Source organism: Physella acuta, unplaced genomic scaffold (genome assembly GCF_028476545.2).
Source record: "Physella acuta isolate Inbredline_101_S28 unplaced genomic scaffold, ASM2847654v3 ptg000979l, whole genome shotgun sequence".
Taxonomy (NCBI): Eukaryota; Metazoa; Mollusca; class Gastropoda; family Physidae; genus Physella; species Physella acuta.
In genome coordinates this window covers 180,786-199,133 of record NW_026732496.1, presented here as the reverse complement: position 1 = coordinate 199,133, position 18,348 = coordinate 180,786, and the positions used below count along the sequence as shown (strand labels likewise).

At 43.3% G+C, this 18,348-nt stretch overlaps 2 protein-coding genes across 2 annotated transcripts; one reads left to right on the top strand and one right to left on the bottom strand.

Annotated features, from left to right (window-relative positions):
• The first annotated feature begins 5,228 nt into the window (after positions 1-5,228).
• Positions 5,229-6,604, top strand: LOC131954184 (uncharacterized). Its single transcript, XM_059317719.1, has 3 exons — positions 5,229-5,358; positions 5,740-5,962; positions 6,414-6,604. Exons 1-3 carry the CDS (start codon positions 5,274-5,276, stop codon positions 6,565-6,567), a joined length of 462 nt encoding a protein of 153 aa, XP_059173702.1. The 5' UTR covers positions 5,229-5,273; the 3' UTR covers positions 6,568-6,604.
• A 2,005-nt stretch (positions 6,605-8,609) lies between these two features.
• On the bottom strand, positions 8,610-16,754 carry LOC131954185 (uncharacterized). Its single transcript, XM_059317720.1, has 5 exons — positions 16,435-16,754; positions 13,030-13,941; positions 10,505-10,617; positions 9,995-10,114; positions 8,610-9,020 (listed from the first exon to the last, which is right to left on the bottom strand). Exons 1-5 carry the CDS (start codon positions 16,519-16,521, stop codon positions 8,882-8,884), a joined length of 1,371 nt encoding a protein of 456 aa, XP_059173703.1. The 5' UTR covers positions 16,522-16,754; the 3' UTR covers positions 8,610-8,881.
• Positions 16,755-18,348: the final 1,594 nt, after the last annotated feature.

Genomic DNA, 18,348 nt, shown 5'->3' with positions numbered 1-18,348 from the left:
CCTCTGGCTGGGGACACACGGACCATGTTAGGTGGACACACTCAACCTCTGGCTGGGGACACACGGACCATGTTAGGTGGACAGGGTCACCCTCTGGCTGGGGACACACGGACCATGTTAGGTGGACACACTCAACCTCTGGCTGGGGACACACGGACCATGTTAGGTGGACAGGGTCACCCTCTGGCTGGGGACACACGGACCATGTTAGGTGGACAGGGTCACCCTCTGGCTGGGGACACACGGACCATGTTAGGTGGACAGGGTCAGGCCGGGGACCCTGGGACCATGTTAGGTGGACACACTCACCCTCTGGCCGGGGACCTTGGGACCACCAACCATGAGCTGACCTTGCACCAAGCCAAGAGAAACCTGCCGCCCTACAACATCTTGTGGAACAAATCCACGACCACGCCCCGATCCTACCAGCTCGGCTTCTGCCCCACCCGATGCCAGCCAGACCAGCGCCACTACCCCCTGTTCTTCATGTCTGGCTTCTGCCACCGCTGTGTCGAGTGTGGATGTGCCCAGCCCGCGTGCCACATCTACGGCAACTGCTGCCCTGAGCTGTACGAGGAGACGAAGCTTCTGGAAAACGTCGCCATCAATTTACCTGAAGACCGCGACACCTTCATGTCCAAAATGGCACCGGGAAATGGAACGGACACCTGGCCAGCGGAGGCCGGCCGGGTAGTGTGTGACGACAAGTTTTCTCTGCCGTCCGCCTTGTACATCCGCACCTGCCCCGCCCAGACTACCGGACATGACGTGGACATGTGTGAGCGAGACGTCCATCCGTCCAACATGACCTTGACCTTGATCAAACATGTGCAGGATACAAAGACGAAAGTGTTTTATTGGAATAAATTCTGCGCTGCTTGCAATGGCGTCGAGAAGGTAAGTGCACAGACCTCTAACTTTTGTATCTTTAACTGAAACGAATACTAATCTTAAAGAGAAAGTTTGGTAAGCAGAACTACAAAACTATCCTCATGATGAATACGCTCATGAAATAACAAATATATATGTATTTCCGAAAATTAACTAGATCTTTCATTTGGTGAAATAGAGAAAGCCGATTCCCCTACTATACATTAACAATAATATTACATGCTAGGTCGGGTGTCAATCGATTCGGCATCTGATGGGCTTTGATTTTCAGCTTGTGTTTATCACAAGAGAACTCGGCCTCCGCCATAGGTTACATTAAAAAAACACAATTGACTTATGTAGACACGCCCCTAACGTGTGTAGACACGCCTCGGATGTGTGTAGACACGTCCTTAATGTGTGTAGAAACACCTCTTACGTGTATAGACACGCCCTAACTTGTGCAGACACCTCCTAACGTGTGTAGACACGCCCCTATCGTGTGTAGACACGCCCCTAACGTGTGTAGACACGCCTCCATCCCCAGCTGACGCCCATGGATGTCCGAGTCAGCTGTAGCAGCTACATGTCCGTGTACACGGCCACCGACCAGGACACCTTGCTGCGGCTCGCCATGTCAGACCGTCTCTGTGTGGTCAAGAACGTCGCTTCACCATCCGCCTGGCCCATACAGTGCGTCCCCGGGCAGTTCAGGTAAATTTTAGTGCTACTAAAAACGCTAATTAAAATATGTATTTATTTTCTTAATACAATATGTTTTCCACTTAAGGCTGGGGGGGGGGGGGGGGGGAAGATCGTGGGCGGGGAGGGGGCAGTTGCAAGTCAACAGATGCAACCCCGCATGATACATCCAAACCTTCTCACCAAACCCTAGCACCAAAACCTAGCACCAACCCCTAACACCAACCGCTAGCACCAACACCTAGCACCAAAATCTAGCACTAATACTAGTACCAGCCCTAGCACCAAGCCCAGCACCACCCCACCAACAACCCATAGCAACAACTCAAGCACCAACCCATAGCACCAACCCTAGAACCAACCCTAGCACCAACCATTGCACCAACCCTAGCACAAACACATAATACCAACCCCTAGCACCAACCCCTAGCACCAAAATCTAGCACCAACCTAGCACCAACACTAGCACCAACCCTAGCACCAACCCCTAGCACCAACCCTTGCACCAACCCTTACACCAACCCTTGCACCAACCCTTACACCAACCCTAGCACCAACCCTAGCAACAACACTTGCACCTACCCTTACACCAACCCTAGCACCAACTCTAGCACCAACCCTAGCACCAACCCTTGCACCAACCCTAGCGCCCAACACATAGTACCAACCCCTAGCACCAAACCTAGCACCAACTCTAGCACCAACCCTAGCACCAACCCTAGCACCAACCCTAGCACCAACCCTAACACCAGCCAACCTTCCACAGCAATGTGGTCGACAGCTGCAGCCAAACGACCGGCTCACACGATGACGACATCACACGTGCGTGCAGGGATTTGAACCACTCAGCCTACAAAGTCTATACCACCAAACCTCTGACGTTCTATAAAAATATTTTCTGCGCTATTTGCAATCAAGTAAGTGCTATATTGCAATAGTGTTAGCTACGCTAATTAAATTATTTTAAGCAAGTTGTTTATCTAAGGATCCATGTACAAACTTTCAAACGTTGTACCCATCCTATGGCACAACTCCACAGAACATGTACCCATCCTATGCGACATATCCACAGAACATGTACCCATCCTATGCCAGATGTACGGAGGACGTGGGCAGGGTACCGACATCTGTTTTACCTTTCTCAATGCTCATCGACCTTGGGGCAGTAGAACGACCTCAAGAGGACAACACAGCTGGTCATCGTGTGTCGTCATGCATGTCTTACCAGTGGTCATCACCCGACGTGAGTCAGATGTCAGCAAGTTGTCAGTGTCAAACATGACTCAAGGAATGACTGTAACTGTATGAATGCATGAGTTCAAGTACCTAAGTGTGACTGACTGTATTGATGACTCAGCAATACAGTTCTTACTCTCTGTCTATCCAGGGAGGTTGTATGACATTGGGATGTGCACCAGGCAAAGTTCTCAAGGACGACAACAGCTGTACAACAGCCTACAGCATCGTCGCTGGACTTGGCTACAACATCCACATATGGCTGATGTCTGACAGGCTGACCTCCCTCCCTCCACCCTCGGCCGTCCTGGGGGGCGCCACACGTCAGGTAGGTGGGGGGGGGGGGGGACATTGAGCATTACGTCACTTAATATTACAAACTAAATCAAATTATTAACGTAAAATTGCACAAAATAAGAAAATGTTTTCTTACTGAAATGAAAATTATAGTCCAGTAATAGCATTATATTCAAGGTAGCATTTTTTAAAAAAGTTACCGTTATATTGTCTATTAACATTGAAATTTACTTCGTTAAATAAGTTTAAAATTAAATCAGATGTTAAACTTTCCTGTTCCATGTGGCAATGCTAATTGTAATTGTGTCTTGTCTTACCATCAGATAGACGCCATCTTGTCCAATATCAGCAGCCTTTATTCGTTGGAAATTGGGGCTGTGTCGGCGTGGAACTCTACTGGTCACCCTAAGCTGAACTCTGAACTTTTGCTATGGGTCAAAGGTCAAGTTATTGCCAGCGAAAATTTGACCAGGGACAACTTCGAAACGGAGTTGGTTCGCGTTTTGTTCCAGTCCCCGCTGTCGCTAGAGGTTGCAGGTTCTGGGCCCGTGCGGTTCATCGCGATACCAAGACTCGCATCTGACGTACTCGACGCGAACTTCTCTCGTGACGTACCAAGATGTGACGCACTGGACGCACACTTTTCCCGTGGCGAACCAAGATCTGACGCGAAGGTTCCCTTGACTGAGCCATCAGAACGTTTCTCGGCTGTTGGAGTAAACGTGACGAGAAATATCTCCGCCACGGCAGAAGTTCTCGACTCTATGGACGCTTTTATCAACGTGGGCCACACCTTACTGTGTAGTTTTGTCAGCTTCAACCAGTCCCAGTACACGGTGGATGTGGTCTACACCGATACCCCGCCGACCGTCACCGTGACGGTAGATCTTAACGTCACCACTGTGGTCTTCACGGACAGGTCAGAGCTTCTCATGCTGGAGGTCAGAGGTCACGGCGTGCTGCACGTCTGTCGTCAGTTGCTGGACGTCAAGTTGGGTGGACACACCAGCCCTGGGGTCAGTGCACCAGCAGTTGACCTCGTGACCTTGACCTGTGTGGCCGCGTCGATGCTGTGTCTGGTGCTGACCATCTGGACCTACGCCAGGTTTCCGGTGCTGAGGAACACAGCCGGTCAACACAATGTCCTGCTGTGTACGAGTTTGTTGCTGGCCCAGATGTCGCTTGTGGTCAGCTCATTCCTGTAAGTCGGGCTATCCATACAGGCAACGTACACACACATATAATTTATAATATATATATATATATATATATATATATATATATATATATATATATATATATATATATATATATATATATATATATATATATATATATATATATATATATATATATATTTGAAAATTATATTTATTTATTTATTTATTTATTTTTATTAATTAATTTTTTTATTAATTATTTATTTTATTTATTTATTTATTTATTTATTTATTTATTTATTTATTTATTTATTTATTTATTTATTTATTTATTTATTTATTTATTTATTTATTTATTTATTTATTTATTTATTTATTTATTTATTTATTTATTTATTTATTTATTTATTTATTTATTTATTTATTTATTTATTTATTTATTTATTTATTTATTTATTTATTTATTTATTTATTTATTTATTTATTTATCTATTTATTTATTTATTTATTTATTTATTTATTTATTTATCTATTTATTTATTTATTTATTTATTTATTTATTTATTTATTTATTTATTTAATTTTTTATTTAGTTATTTAGTTATTTATTTAGCAATTTATTTAATTATGTATTTTGTTATTTATTTAGTTTTATATATATATATATATATATATATATATATATATATATATATATATATATATATATATATATATATATATATATATATATATATATATATATATATATATATATATATATATATATATAAAGTGCACTCATACATTACTAGGTCGGCGCCAGGTGTGGTGTGTGTGGTGTGTGGTGTGGCGACCCACGCCCTGTGGCTGTGGATGTTCTCCTGGACGTTCGCCTGTAGCCTCCACATGTTCCGTGTCTTCTCGTCCAAAGTGCGCATGCCCACAACGCTGTCTGAAGGCCGACTAAAGCTGGTGAAGACCGTCGCTCTAACGCTGCTGTTGCCTGTTGTGTTGCCTCTAGCAGTGATGGTGTGGTCGATCTTTGAGTCGGATGGTAGACAAGTTGGGTACGGACAGTGGAGATGCTACTTGGATTCTACTTTATTAGTCGGTATACACTTCTCTTTTGTAGCCTTTTACTGGTATACAATACAATACGTTTCTTTAACAATGAGCTAACGTACAAGAAATTGTTGAACAATTAGTCGGTATTCGCAACAAAAATTTACTTTTACTCACATTTTTTGTCTGACTTGTACATGAAGTCTCGCTGTTATAGTCACGTGTCTTAACTACTCACCTATAGGGCTTGTAAATCTACGGTCTCGAAATCTACTAGCTGGCAAGTGCTTGAACGAGAAGTTGTGACCTACTTACAAGCCCTATAGTAACTAGCAGCATTTATAGACGGTCCCCATCATCATGTTCATCCCAATTGTTTTATACAACACATGTCTGACACAATGAAAGCATCTCTCCCTCTCTGTCACAGAGCTCACCATGATAGGGCCCCTGGCGCTCGTGACGATCTGTAACGTCACGTTTTTCGGTGTGACCGTCTACAAGATCCAGGAGGTCCGTGGTCTGCAGGTCAGCCAGCTGGGCAGGCGAGATGACGTCACCAACCTGTACGTCTACGTCAAGCTCTCCTCCATGACTGGCGCCTTCTGGCTGCTGGCCATCTTAGCTGAGGCGTCCGACAACAGCGTCCTCAGGTGGGTCTATGTCGTGGACGTCAGAATATGACGTCTTCAGGTGGGTCATTGTCGTGGACGTCAGAATATGACGTCATCAGGTGGGTCTATGTCTTGGATGTCAGTATATGACGTCATCGGGTGGGTCTTTGTCTTGGACGTCAGAATATGACGTCATCGGGTGGGTATCTTGTGGTGACTGGACGCCTTAAAGTGTGTCTTGAAATTGAGAATATAACGTACTGAGGTGGTATTTTGTGGTAGCTAAATAGTGGAGTTTCTTGTCATGTTCTAATGTAGTATTGACTACCCAGGGTTAAACACTCTTAGTAAGCTCAAACTAGCCAGCACGCAATACTGCCCGAGTAAGATAAAACTAGCTAGCCAGCACGCAATACTCTCCGTGTGAGATAGACCAACAAGCTAGCCAGCAGTTGGTAACGTCCGATTAAGACTTTGTTTCTTCCTGTAGGTACGTCTCCATCTTGTTGAATGGCTGCCAGGGTGTGCTCATCTTTGTCTCCTACATCTGCAACACGCGCGTGCTTCGTCTGTACCTGCCACATCACGTGACCAGGTCATCGTCTGACTCACCCTGGACGCACGAGACGTCTCTACGCTACTGACAGGCTGTATGCTACTGACAGGCTGTACGCTACTGACAGGTTGTACGCTACTGACAGGCTGTACTGACAGGCTGTACGCTACTGACAGGCTACTGACAGGCTGTACGCTACTGACAGGCTGTATGCTACTGACAGGCTGTATGCTACTGACAGGCTGTACGCTACTGACAGGCTACTGACAGGCTGTACGCTACTGACAGGCTGTACGCTACTGACAGGCTGTATGCTACTGACAGCCTGTACGCTACTGACAGGCTGTACGCTACTGACAGGCTGTACGCTACTGACAGGCTGTATGCTACTGACAGGCTGTACGCTACTGACAGGCTACTGACAGGCAGTACGCTACTGACAGGCTGTACGCTGCTGACAGGCTACTGACAGGCTGTATGCTACTGAAAGGCTGTACGCTACTGACAGGCTACTGACAGGCTGTACGCTACTGACAGGCTACTGACAGGCTGTACGCTACTGACAGGCTGTACGCTACTGACAGGCTGTATGCTACTGACAGCCTGTACGCTACTGACAGGCTGTATGCTACTGACAGGCTGTACGCTACTGACAGGCTCTACGCTACTGACAGGCTGTACGCTACTGACAGGCTGTACGCTACTGACAGGCTCTACGCTACTGACAGGCTGTACGCTACTGACAGGCTGTACGCTACTGACTGGCTGTACGCTACTGACAGGCTGTACGCTACTGACAGGCTCTACGCTACTGACAGACTGTATGCTACTTTCAGGCTGTATGCTACTGACAGACTGTATGCTACTGACAGGCTGTACGCTACTGACAGGCTGTATGCTACTGACAGGCTCTACGCTACTGACAGACTGTATGCTACTTTCAGGCTGTATGCTACTGACAGTTTGTACGCTACTGACAGGTTGTACTGACAGGCTGTACGCTACTGACAGGCTGTACGCTACTGACAGGTTGTACTGACAGGCTGTACGCTACTGACAGGCTGTACGCTACTGACAGGCTGTACTGACAGGCTGTACGCTACTGACAGGCTGTATGCTACTGACAGGCAGTACGCTACTGACAGGCTGTATGCTGCTGACAGGCAGTACGCTACTGACAGGCTGTACGCTACTGACAGGCTGTACGCTACTGACAGGCAGTACGCTACTGACAGGCAGTACGCTACTGACAGGCAGTACGCTACTGACAGGCTGGCTTGACAAGTCTTGTCTGTAGGGTTGACTTTAAAACAGAATTTATTGGTTAAAAAGCCAAGACATATTTTTGTTTCATAATTTGATGATTCTAAAGTTCTAATTAGTTAATCAAGTCGACGTGTCAATTATCCCAAAGTACCAGCCCCCCCCCCCATATCACTTAAATGTCACCAAGCCCCACCCTCTCTCCCCATATCACTGTGAAGCCCCCTCCCCCCTCCCACCATGTCAGACGAAATGCCCCAAGCTGTGACTTCAGTACAACAATGACGTTTTTCTAACCATTAAAAATAATTCACTGGACTACTTAATTACTACTTAATTATCTTTGATTGCTTCTGAAATAGTCGCGCGATGACTTAGTTCCGGACCATCTGCCCACAGTGCGTCACAGTGACGTTATGACGTCTCGTGGTTGCTTTTTGACGTCTGTCATTGACGTCTGTACCTAAAGGCCTGAAGGTCTGACGTCACTCGTTAGTTTATGTCTAAAAACAATTTCAAGATTTTAAAAATGGACGGATTTAATAATATGGCACTTCCATTAGCTTTCTACCTTCTAAATTAACGGACTCTCATTAAAAATAATGAATCAACATTTGATTTATAAATAGTTTAAGAAGCTCGGCGCAATATTTTGCATTACGAAATTTGAAGAACATTAAAATAAAGGCTGAAAAATCTCGTTTTCGTGTTTTGTTTTAGTTGTCTTCTTGAGATGGGTCAAGTTTGATAACTCAATTGTCAAGGCATTGAGAAATTCGTGTATCCGGGGAGCAAATATACAACCTCTCAATGTATATCCAACAAAAAATGTATCCAACAAAAATATCCAACAACAAGTTTATTCAACAAGTGTATTAAACTTTTCTTTCTCTTTTTTATTTGGCTACTTAAACTTTGTTGTATTTACAAGGTTAAGTACATGCATGAAAAATAGAGTTTCAAGGTAATACTACGGGTAACCGTAGATGTAATACTACAGGTAGCTGTCAAGGTGAAACAACAGGTAACTGTCAATGTGATGCTACGGGTAACTGTCAAGGTAATACTACAGGTAACTGTCAAGGTGATACTACAGGTAACTGTCAAGGTAATACTACAAATGACTGTTTAGACTAATATCACAGAACTTTCATCACACTAACTTCCAACGTTGAGAATCTCATCATGACGTCATCAGTTCTAGACGCGGTGGGACATTCTTCTACTCGACATGGTCTGTAACGATGTATCAGGGCGTCCTCGGGCAGGATAGTGACGCTAACATTGACAGAAATAATGTTAGAAACTCGTTATCAATCGTTCGTAGGGAAACAGTCAAAGGTAGAGATAAAATATTTCAAGGGAAACAATTTATGGTCATGTCAAAATATTTCAAGGGAAACAATCTAAGGTCGAATCAAATATTTAAAGGGTAACAATATCTAAGATCGAGTCTGAATGTTTGAGCTTAACCTACTGTAGAGATGGACTAAAGCACTAACGACGAATGTTTGAGCTGAACCTACTGTAGAGAAGGACTAAAGCACTAACGACGAATGTTTGAGCTGAACCTACTGTAGAGATGGACTAAAGCACTAACGACGAATGTTTGAGCTGAACCTACTGTAGAGATGGACTAAAGCACTAACGACGAATGTTTGAGCTGAACCTACTGTAGAGATGGACTAAAGCACTAACGACGAATGTTTGAGCTGAACCTACTCTAGAGATGGACTAAAGCACTAACGACGAATGTTTGAGCTGAACCTACTGTAGAGATGGACTAAAGCACTAACGACGAATGTTTGAGCTGAACCTACTGTAGAGATGGACTAAAGCACTAACGACGAATGTTTGAGCTGAACCTACTGTAGAGATGGACTAAAGCACTAACGACGAATGTTTGAGCTGAACCTACTGTAGAGATGGACTAAAGCACTAACGACGAATGTTTGAGCTGAACCTACTGTAGAGATGGACTAAAGCACTAACGACGAATGTTTGAGCTGAACCTACTGTAGAGATGGACTAAAGCACTAACGACGAATGTTTGAGCTGAACCTACTGTAGAGATGGACTAAAGCACTAACGACGAATGTTTGAGCTGAACCTACTGTAGAGATGGACTAAAGCACTAACGACGAATGTTTGAGCTGAACCTACTGTAGAGATGGACTAAAGCACTAACGACGAATGTTTGAGCTGAACCTACTGTAGAGATGGATTAAAACACTAACGACAGCGTGAGTTACCTCTGTGTAGCGTTGGTCAGGCTCCCCCTGGCTGCCATGTCTGCAACTCTTCTCACGTCGACAACTCTCGTCACGTGACCAGATCTGCTGGCGTAAGTTTTCTGAGGGTCAGATGACGTTCTGAGGGTAGAGGATACACGAGCTCAGGCGACACGTGATCTCATCTAACACGGGAATCACGTGACCTAGGTTTGGTCACCTACCTTCTACCTACAGTTATATGAGCTACCTGTGACGTATATTCTTTGACCTGCCTGTGAAATATGACTTACCTTTGACCTACATAATTTTACCTATCTGTGATTTACATTCTATGACCTACCTGTGAAATCTGCTCTTTGACCTACCTGAGATCTAGGTTTCTATGACCTACCTGTGACCTATGACCTACCTGTGACCTACATTATTTGACCTACATGTGAAATAAGTTCTTTGACCTAATTGAGATCTAGGTTTCTATGACCTACCTGTGACCTATGACCTACCTGTGACCTACGTTCTGTAACCTACCTGTAACGTTTAACCGTCAACATCTCCCCAGGATGACTGGGACCTGATGACGTAATGAAGTCAGCCACATAAAAGTCAAGTTTGGAACTCCCTGGGTTTGCCGCGAATTTTTCCTGGAAATAACGGAAAATGTCTGGTACTTTCTGGAATACAATGGCTTAGGTTGTTTGTATAAGGGGGTCGCCCATTAGCGACGTCACACATAGGGATGAGGGTGGAGTTCGAATCCTGTTGGCGGTGGGGAGGGGCTACAGGACATTACCCCCCTGGATATTTCCCCCCGGACATTTCCCCCCCCCCCCCCCCGTATTTACCCCCCCGGAGCAATTACTCCCCTGTCAATTACCCCCCTGTCAATTACCCCCCCCCCCCCCCCGGGGAATTACCCCCCCCCTATCAAGTTAAAATCCTAACTCTAACTAGAATTTTATACCTATATACTACTTTAATCCAAACCTTAAGAAAAAGACCAAAACCTAAGCATCCACCTTAGCCTAAAACTTCACACAAAACCAAAATCAAAGCTAGACACAGCCCTAACCCTAACACTAGCTTTAACCCTAACCCTAGCCCTAACCTTAACCCTAATCTTAACCCTAACCCTAACCCTAGCCGAGCCCTAAACCTAACCCTAACCCTAACCCTAACCCTAACCCTAACCCTAACCCTAGCCCTAGCCCTAACCCTAACCCTAACCCTAACCCTAACTAACCCTAACCCTAACCCTAACTAACCCTAACCCTAACCCTAACCCTAACCCTAACCCTAGCCCTAACCCTAGCCCTAAACCTAACCCTAATCCTAGCCCTATCCCTAACCCTAACTCTTACCCTGTCGGGGGGGGGGGTAATGTCCTACTGGACGGGGGGTAATTGACAGGGGGGTAATTGACAGGGGGGTAATTACTCTGGGGGGTAATGTCGGGGGGGAAATATCCGGGGGGTAATTGACAGGGGGGAAATGCCCTGTTCCCGTGGGGAGGTGGGGGGGGGGGGGTAAGAAATCGTTTGAAAAACGTGAAGTCGCTTGTGGATAAGCCTCAAATCAAACTTTAAAGCAACACAAAACAAATAGGTTCGACTTCAATAGATAATTTAGACCTTTAAATATCCATTTATAGATGTAAATTTTACAATAATATATTTTATGCAAATCTAATTTTAAGGAACGTATTTTTTTAATTTAAAAAATGAGTCACATTTCAGAGTAAGGATATATCCTATTACAGGGGTCTCCAAACTTTTCAGCCCGAGGGCCGTATTAACTATCAAATATCAGTTCGGGGGCCAGAGTTTCTTCAAGTTTCCCAACGAAATATAATTTATATAGAAATATATACAAATTTCAAGTGCCCCCCCCCCCCCTCCCCGGAAGAAAAAAGTCTGAAAGAAACACTGTCGGTGGCCAAAATCACATTCGAGGTCCAAGTTTGCTTTAAAATTGTTCTTCACGTATTTCAATCTTGAAAATATTTGTTCACACAGGTATCTTGTTCCAAAATTTGAAAGGTACTTTGATGCAAAAGTTTTAATATTAGGAAAATCTTCCTTTTGCAAAAACTTATAAAAACCCACCCGCCCTTCTTTGAACGTGTCTCTAATGACCTCCAGCTGCTTCAATTGGGTTCTGAAACAGTCTCACTTATTTCTGCCTTTGAATCCAAGTAAAAAAACCGCTACTGAAACTGCAGTTTGATGATATCGTATGCAAATGACGTGGGGAATTCAGTGGTTGCTTCAGCCTAAAGACCTTGCGCTACTGAGAGTGCGTAAGTTGTTGGCTTGTAGTTGTTCCAAAAAACATAAGTTTGGATCTGAAAGCCTTTAGGTGGGTGTATAGATCAGAAACTAAATTTCCATCTCTTGTAGTTTTAAGTTCAGAAAATTTAAATGACTAGTTATGTTTGCAGCAGAGGCCAATTTCTATACTAACTCTTCATCAGACAGTAAGTACATCAGCTTGTGGCTTGTCTTTACTTTCAAGGAAGTCACCTATTTCCTTTTTTAACTTAAATACTCTGCTCAGAAAAATTTCTTGCAAATTAGTCATCTTACTGCTGTTAAATATGGTAAATCTTGCGATTCTGTGTTTCTATCTTTTAAAATGTCTTTGAACTATCTATATTCACTCCTGTAAAAGTGCCATACATTCTATGTAAGGAAGCCAGTTCTTGTGTTATGGTTATGTCTTCATCCACACCTCAAATGAACATAAGCAGTTGAGATGTGGAACAGCTGTCCAGCAACTGATCCATTACAATTTAAAAATTGTAAAACTTGCTTGCATTTTCGCTACTTGAGACACGATGTTTTCACCAATGTCTGAAACACGGCGGGCAATGGTATTTGCACCCAAAGCTACATTTTCAAATTGTTTTGAATTTTCTGGGCATAGTTTTCAGCAAACTCTAACAAACATTTATTCCGTGGACAAAAAGATCGCCTCGGGCCGGATAAGAGGACCTCGCGGGCCGCATCTGGCCCCCGGGCCGTAGTTTGGAGACCCCTGTCCTATTAGTAAAATACCTGCAATAACGTGTATAGGGAGGTCTCCCTGTGAGGTATGACCATTTCGTCCAAGTTCAGGTTGATGACGTAATGGTACCCTGCCAGTCTCTGCCTGCAGTCAACATTGACCATCTCCAACACTTCCGGTCTGCTCATGTTCCGGATCACGTCTTCCGGTGGTCGGAACTCCATTAGCTCCAGAAAATTTCCATCTTTATAAAACTTGAGAACCGCCTCTAAGTTTGCGTCGTTTGGTGTGACGTAGAGCACAACTTTGGACACGCCCAGAGTTTTCTGCACCTCAAACCATTCGATGACGTAAGCTGGCGTGTAGGCGTGGGGCTGTGTCAGCGCTACACACACGGCCACGGCTGGGTGTGCTGTCGTGTACCCCACCCTGACATACCCAGACGTGCTGGGCGGACACGTTGATGACGTCAGAGTGGCGTACTGAGCTCTGAACTCTGACGTCATAATCACATTGTCACACACGTGTTGTCTGACTGTGTAGACTGTCTGTCTTGGTGTGTCGTGACCTGTGTCGTCACCTGTGTTGTCAGGTGAGCGGACCGTGGAGTTGACCACCACCAAGGTTATCGACTCGCTGTCCTCAAACAGAAGACAGCATCTGTAGGTCTGGAGACCAACGTCAAAAGTCGTGAGTACTACGGCTACTGTTGGCGTGAGTACTACGGCTACTGTTGGCGTGTCCGACACGTTTGTCCGTGTGTCCCTGACGTGTGGCTCGGTGTGAGCAAGGGCTGAGTACATGTACGTGTCGTCATACGCGACACGGATAAAGTTCGTGGTGAAAATCTCGCTTGTCCCCGAGACACGAACATCAGACTGTGGGTCACGTGACTGTAGGTTGACCGTCTGGTGCAGGATGGACGTCATTCTCAGCACGTGCGGGGTGGGGGAGTGTAGAACCTGGGGGGAGGGGCACGGGGTGGGGTGATCTTTGTTAGGTCATGATGTATTTTAATGTGATGTGGCCTTGTTAGGTCATGATGTATTTTAATGTGATGTGGCGATGTTAGGTCATGATGTATTTTAATGTGATGTGGCCTTGTTAGGTCATGATGTATTTTAATGTGATGTGGCGATGTTAGGTCATGATGTATTTTAATGTGATGTGGCCTTGTTAGGTCATGATATATTTTAATGAGATGTGGAAATGTTAGGTCATGTTGTATTTTAATGAGATGTGGAAATGTTAGGTCATGTTGTATTTTAATGTGATGTGGCCTTGTTAGGTCATGATGTATTTTAATGTGATGTGGCCTTGTTAGGTCATGATGTATTTTAATGAGATGTGGAAATGTTAGGTCATGTTGTATTTTAATGAGATGTGGCTGTGTTAGGTCATGTTGTATTTTAATGTGATGTGGAAATGTTAGGTCATGATGTATTTTAATGTGATGTGGAAATGTTAGGTCATGATGTATTTTAATGTGATGTGGAAATGTTAGGTCATGATGTATTTTAATGTGATGTGGAAATGTTAGGTCATAATGTATTTTAATGTGATGTGCCCTTGTTAGGTCGTGATTGATTGAAATTAATGAAGCTTTGGTAAAATGACGATCGATCGTCAAAAGGTGATCGATTGTAACGTCATGAAGTCATGTATAGCTTCTGTGTTGCGACAGAAATGATCGGTGACGCAATGAGTCGTGTAACAACCATTATGGTTATTTCAACGTTCCTAGTCTAAGCTATACACACTCATATATACACCTATTCACAGACAAACACACCATTTCATGCAGCGATACACACCAATACACACACCTATTATTACAATTAAGAACGAAGACATGTCTGTTTAATGTTGAAACTTTACTCCACAGTAAGAAATATTAATTTGATACAGTTTTTTGAATGTACTTTATGATTTAATTTTGCCAGAAACATAAATAGAATTAGGCCCACTTTCGACTAAAGCTTTTATCAAACCTCAATACTTAACCTGATGAAATCCCACAAAATCCCTGAGATATCCCATAATCCAATTTTAATTATATGTATGCTATAACCCTCACCTCACATAACGGTGACCTAGTTTATCGGCTGCACATCCAGTCAAGCGTATCGTTACCGTATATCTACCGAGTTACATCGATTGTTATAGATTTGTTGTTGGTTCAGAAAGAACTTTGTTATATTGATTATGTAATTTGTTGTTGGTTTAAGAAATTAGTTATAGGCCTACTGATTGTGTTATAGGTTTGGTCTATGTACACACGTCAACAAGTAGGGCTATGTACACAACATGTCAAAAACTAGGTCTATGTACACAACATGTCAGCAACTAGGTCTATGTACACAACATGTCAACAACTAGGTCTATATACACAACATGTCAAAAACTAGGTCTATGTACACATGTCACCAACTAGGTCTATGTACACTACACGTCAACAACTAGGTCTATGTATACGTCAACAACTAGGTCTATGTACAAAACATGTCAACATTATGTCTACGTACACACGTCAACAACTAGACCTATATACACATCATGTCAACAACTAGGCCTATGTACACAACATGTCAACAACTAGGTCTATGTACACAACATGTCAACAACTAGGTCTATGTACACATGTCACCAACTAGGTCTATGTATACAACATGTCAACAACTAGGTCTATGTACACAACACGCCAACAACTAGGTCTATGTAAACTACACGTCAACAACTAGGTCTATGTACGCAACATGTCAACTACTGGGTCTATGTACACAACAAGTCAACTACTGGGTCTATGTACATAACATGTCAACAACTAGGTCTATGTACGCAACATGTCAATAGCTAGGTCTATGTACACAACCTGTCAACAGCTACACAACACGTCAACAACTAGTTCTATGTACACAACATGTCAACAACTAGGTCTATGTACACACGTCAACAACTAGGCCTATGTACACAACATGTCAACAACTAGGTCTATGTACACAACATGTCAACAACTAGGTCTATGTACACAACAAGTCAACTACTGGGTCTATGTAGACAACATGTCAACAACTAGGTCTATGTACACAACATGTCAACAACAAGGTTTTTGTACACAACACATCAACAACTAGGTCTTTGTACACAACATGTCAATAACTATGTCTATGTACACAACATGTCAACTACTGGGTCTATGTACACATGTCAATAGCTAGGTCTATGTACACAACATGTCAACAACTAGGTTTTTGTACACAACACATCAACAACTAGGTCTTTGTACACAACATGTCAATAACTATGTCTATGTACACAACATGTCAACTACTGGGTCTATGTACACATGTCAATAACTAGGTCTATGTACACCACATGTCAACAACTAAGTCTATGTACACATGTCAACAACTAAGTCTATGTACACATGTCAAGAACTAGGTCCGTGTACTCACCGACCAGTAGCTGGCAATCAAAAAGCCCACCAAGATGAGTACCATAGCATGAAGCAGCTGTCTGAACGTCCACCTCACACCTGCCATGTCGCCCGTCTATTTTCCCTGAAGGTGTCTCTATCCTGGTGGAACGGTATCACGTTACGTTTTGTAGCCAAACCTTCTTGCTTAGACCTGCCTACATGAAACCAGAGATTTATCCAAGTGTGTTGACAACAGCAGACGATCGCGTGTGTGGTAAAACAACAGACGATCGAGTGTGTTGACAACAGCAGACGATCAAATAAGTCACGCAACAGCAGACGACTAAATGCGTTCAAGCGAATCTCCCTTTGCTACTGGGCTGCGTCAACCCCTCCATTAACATTGCCCACTGCAAGCTGGGAAATTTTTTAACACTCTAATCCTTTAATCCAAGCTCGAACTGTTATATACATTCTACAGTAAGGGATTTAAGTCCTTTTCAAATTTTTAACGATTATGTTAGAAAAATGTTCGTGTTTTTTCTCGTTTTTATATCGAACATTTAAATATTTTAAAGTTGGGACATATCGGTTACTGTTATATGTTGTATGTAGCTGTAAAGCTAGATAGATCAGTTACTGATATATGTTGTATGTAGCTGTAAAGCTGGATAGATCAGTTGCTGATAAATGTTGTATGTAGCTGTATGTAAAGCTGAGACGGATCTGATGCTGTATACAAATAATTGTGTGTGAGTGAAATGGCAGTAATTCAGAATTCGAAACAAAACATTATTTTTTCCCACGTTTTCTTTAACTTTCTTTCTCGTCTGTCTTTCCATCAAATCTTGCGATCGAAATTTCGGGCACTTCCCAGTTAGCTAGCGCGCTGAAACTTTCAGGGAAGCTTTGATTCCGATGACAATACAATATGCAATTATTATTATTACTAAATTGATCAATGGAAAAATTTTATTGATCATTTTAGGCCGCCCTTTTGCCGCTAGTCGGTGAGAGGGGCGGGGCGCGCTCGGAACGCGGCTGCAACCTTTTTAAGAATCAATGAACTTAAGTTTTAAAACCAAACCGAAATCGTGAGAGTCGTCGTTGTAAAACTAGATTTAACAAACGGCTGCGTAATATTAAATTTAAAAATAACATATAATATCCCCTATTGATTAAATACTGTATAATAAGCTTCATTCAGGATCGAATCATTGATTCTGGAAGAAACGCCGACAAAATCGACATGAGCAAAGTTGTATCCAACGATATAAATAAGACTGGAGGATTGCAAAAGGAAATGGAAATATTCCTCGGCGCTAAAGTGATGTTGAGAGCGAACATCATCGTTGAAAAGGGACTGGTTCATGGTGCAATCGGCAACATTACAGAAATTCATTGGCCAAATTTCAGACGCGACCAGATTGATAAAGACATTCCCGACTTAAGCATTGACTTTGGGCCAGATGGAATCCATCGGATTGAGCCGAGATGCGTAGAATTTGATGAAAAACTGAATTATGGAAAAGTCGAGCGAAGACAACTGCCCATAATTCTATGCTGGGCATGCACAGTGCATAAAATGCAAGGCTGCACAGTTGATCACGCAGTTGTCTATTTAGGACCAGCGCTTTTTGAAACGGGCCAGGCGTATGTTGCGCTCAGTCGAGTACGATCACTCGAAGACGTACGAATTGTGGAATTGGATTGCAGCAAGCTAACAGGAAAAAAACCTGCAATGAGGAATGTCTACAGGAGATGGAAAGAATGCGTCGACACGAACTTCCAGCTGATCCTGAATGCCTGGTGTCATGCCTGGTATAAGTCCCTTTTATCTTTGTGTACGTCCTTCGTGAGTGTTTGTCTTCGTTTACCCAAAAAAAAGTGAATGCGAGAAGATAAAATCGATAGCAAGATTTGAATGCAAACAAACAGACAAAGACTAAAA

Coding starts and splice junctions, on each gene's coding strand:
- LOC131954184 (XM_059317719.1), top strand. CDS start 5,274: ATGGTGTGGTCGATCTTTGAGTCGGATGGTAGACAAGTTGGGTACGGA. Junction 5,359..5,739: donor GGATTCTACTTTATTAGTCG/GTATACACTTCT, acceptor TCTCTGTCACAG/AGCTCACCATGATAGGGCCC. Junction 5,963..6,413: donor TCCGACAACAGCGTCCTCAG/GTGGGTCTATGT, acceptor TTCTTCCTGTAG/GTACGTCTCCATCTTGTTGA.
- LOC131954185 (XM_059317720.1), bottom strand. CDS start 16,521: ATGGCAGGTGTGAGGTGGACGTTCAGACAGCTGCTTCATGCTATGGTA. Junction 13,942..16,434: donor TGATTGCCAGCTACTGGTCG/GTGAGTACACGG, acceptor CCCTCCCCCCAG/GTTCTACACTCCCCCACCCC. Junction 10,115..10,504: donor TTGACGGTTAAACGTTACAG/GTAGGTTACAGA, acceptor CTCTACCCTCAG/AACGTCATCTGACCCTCAGA.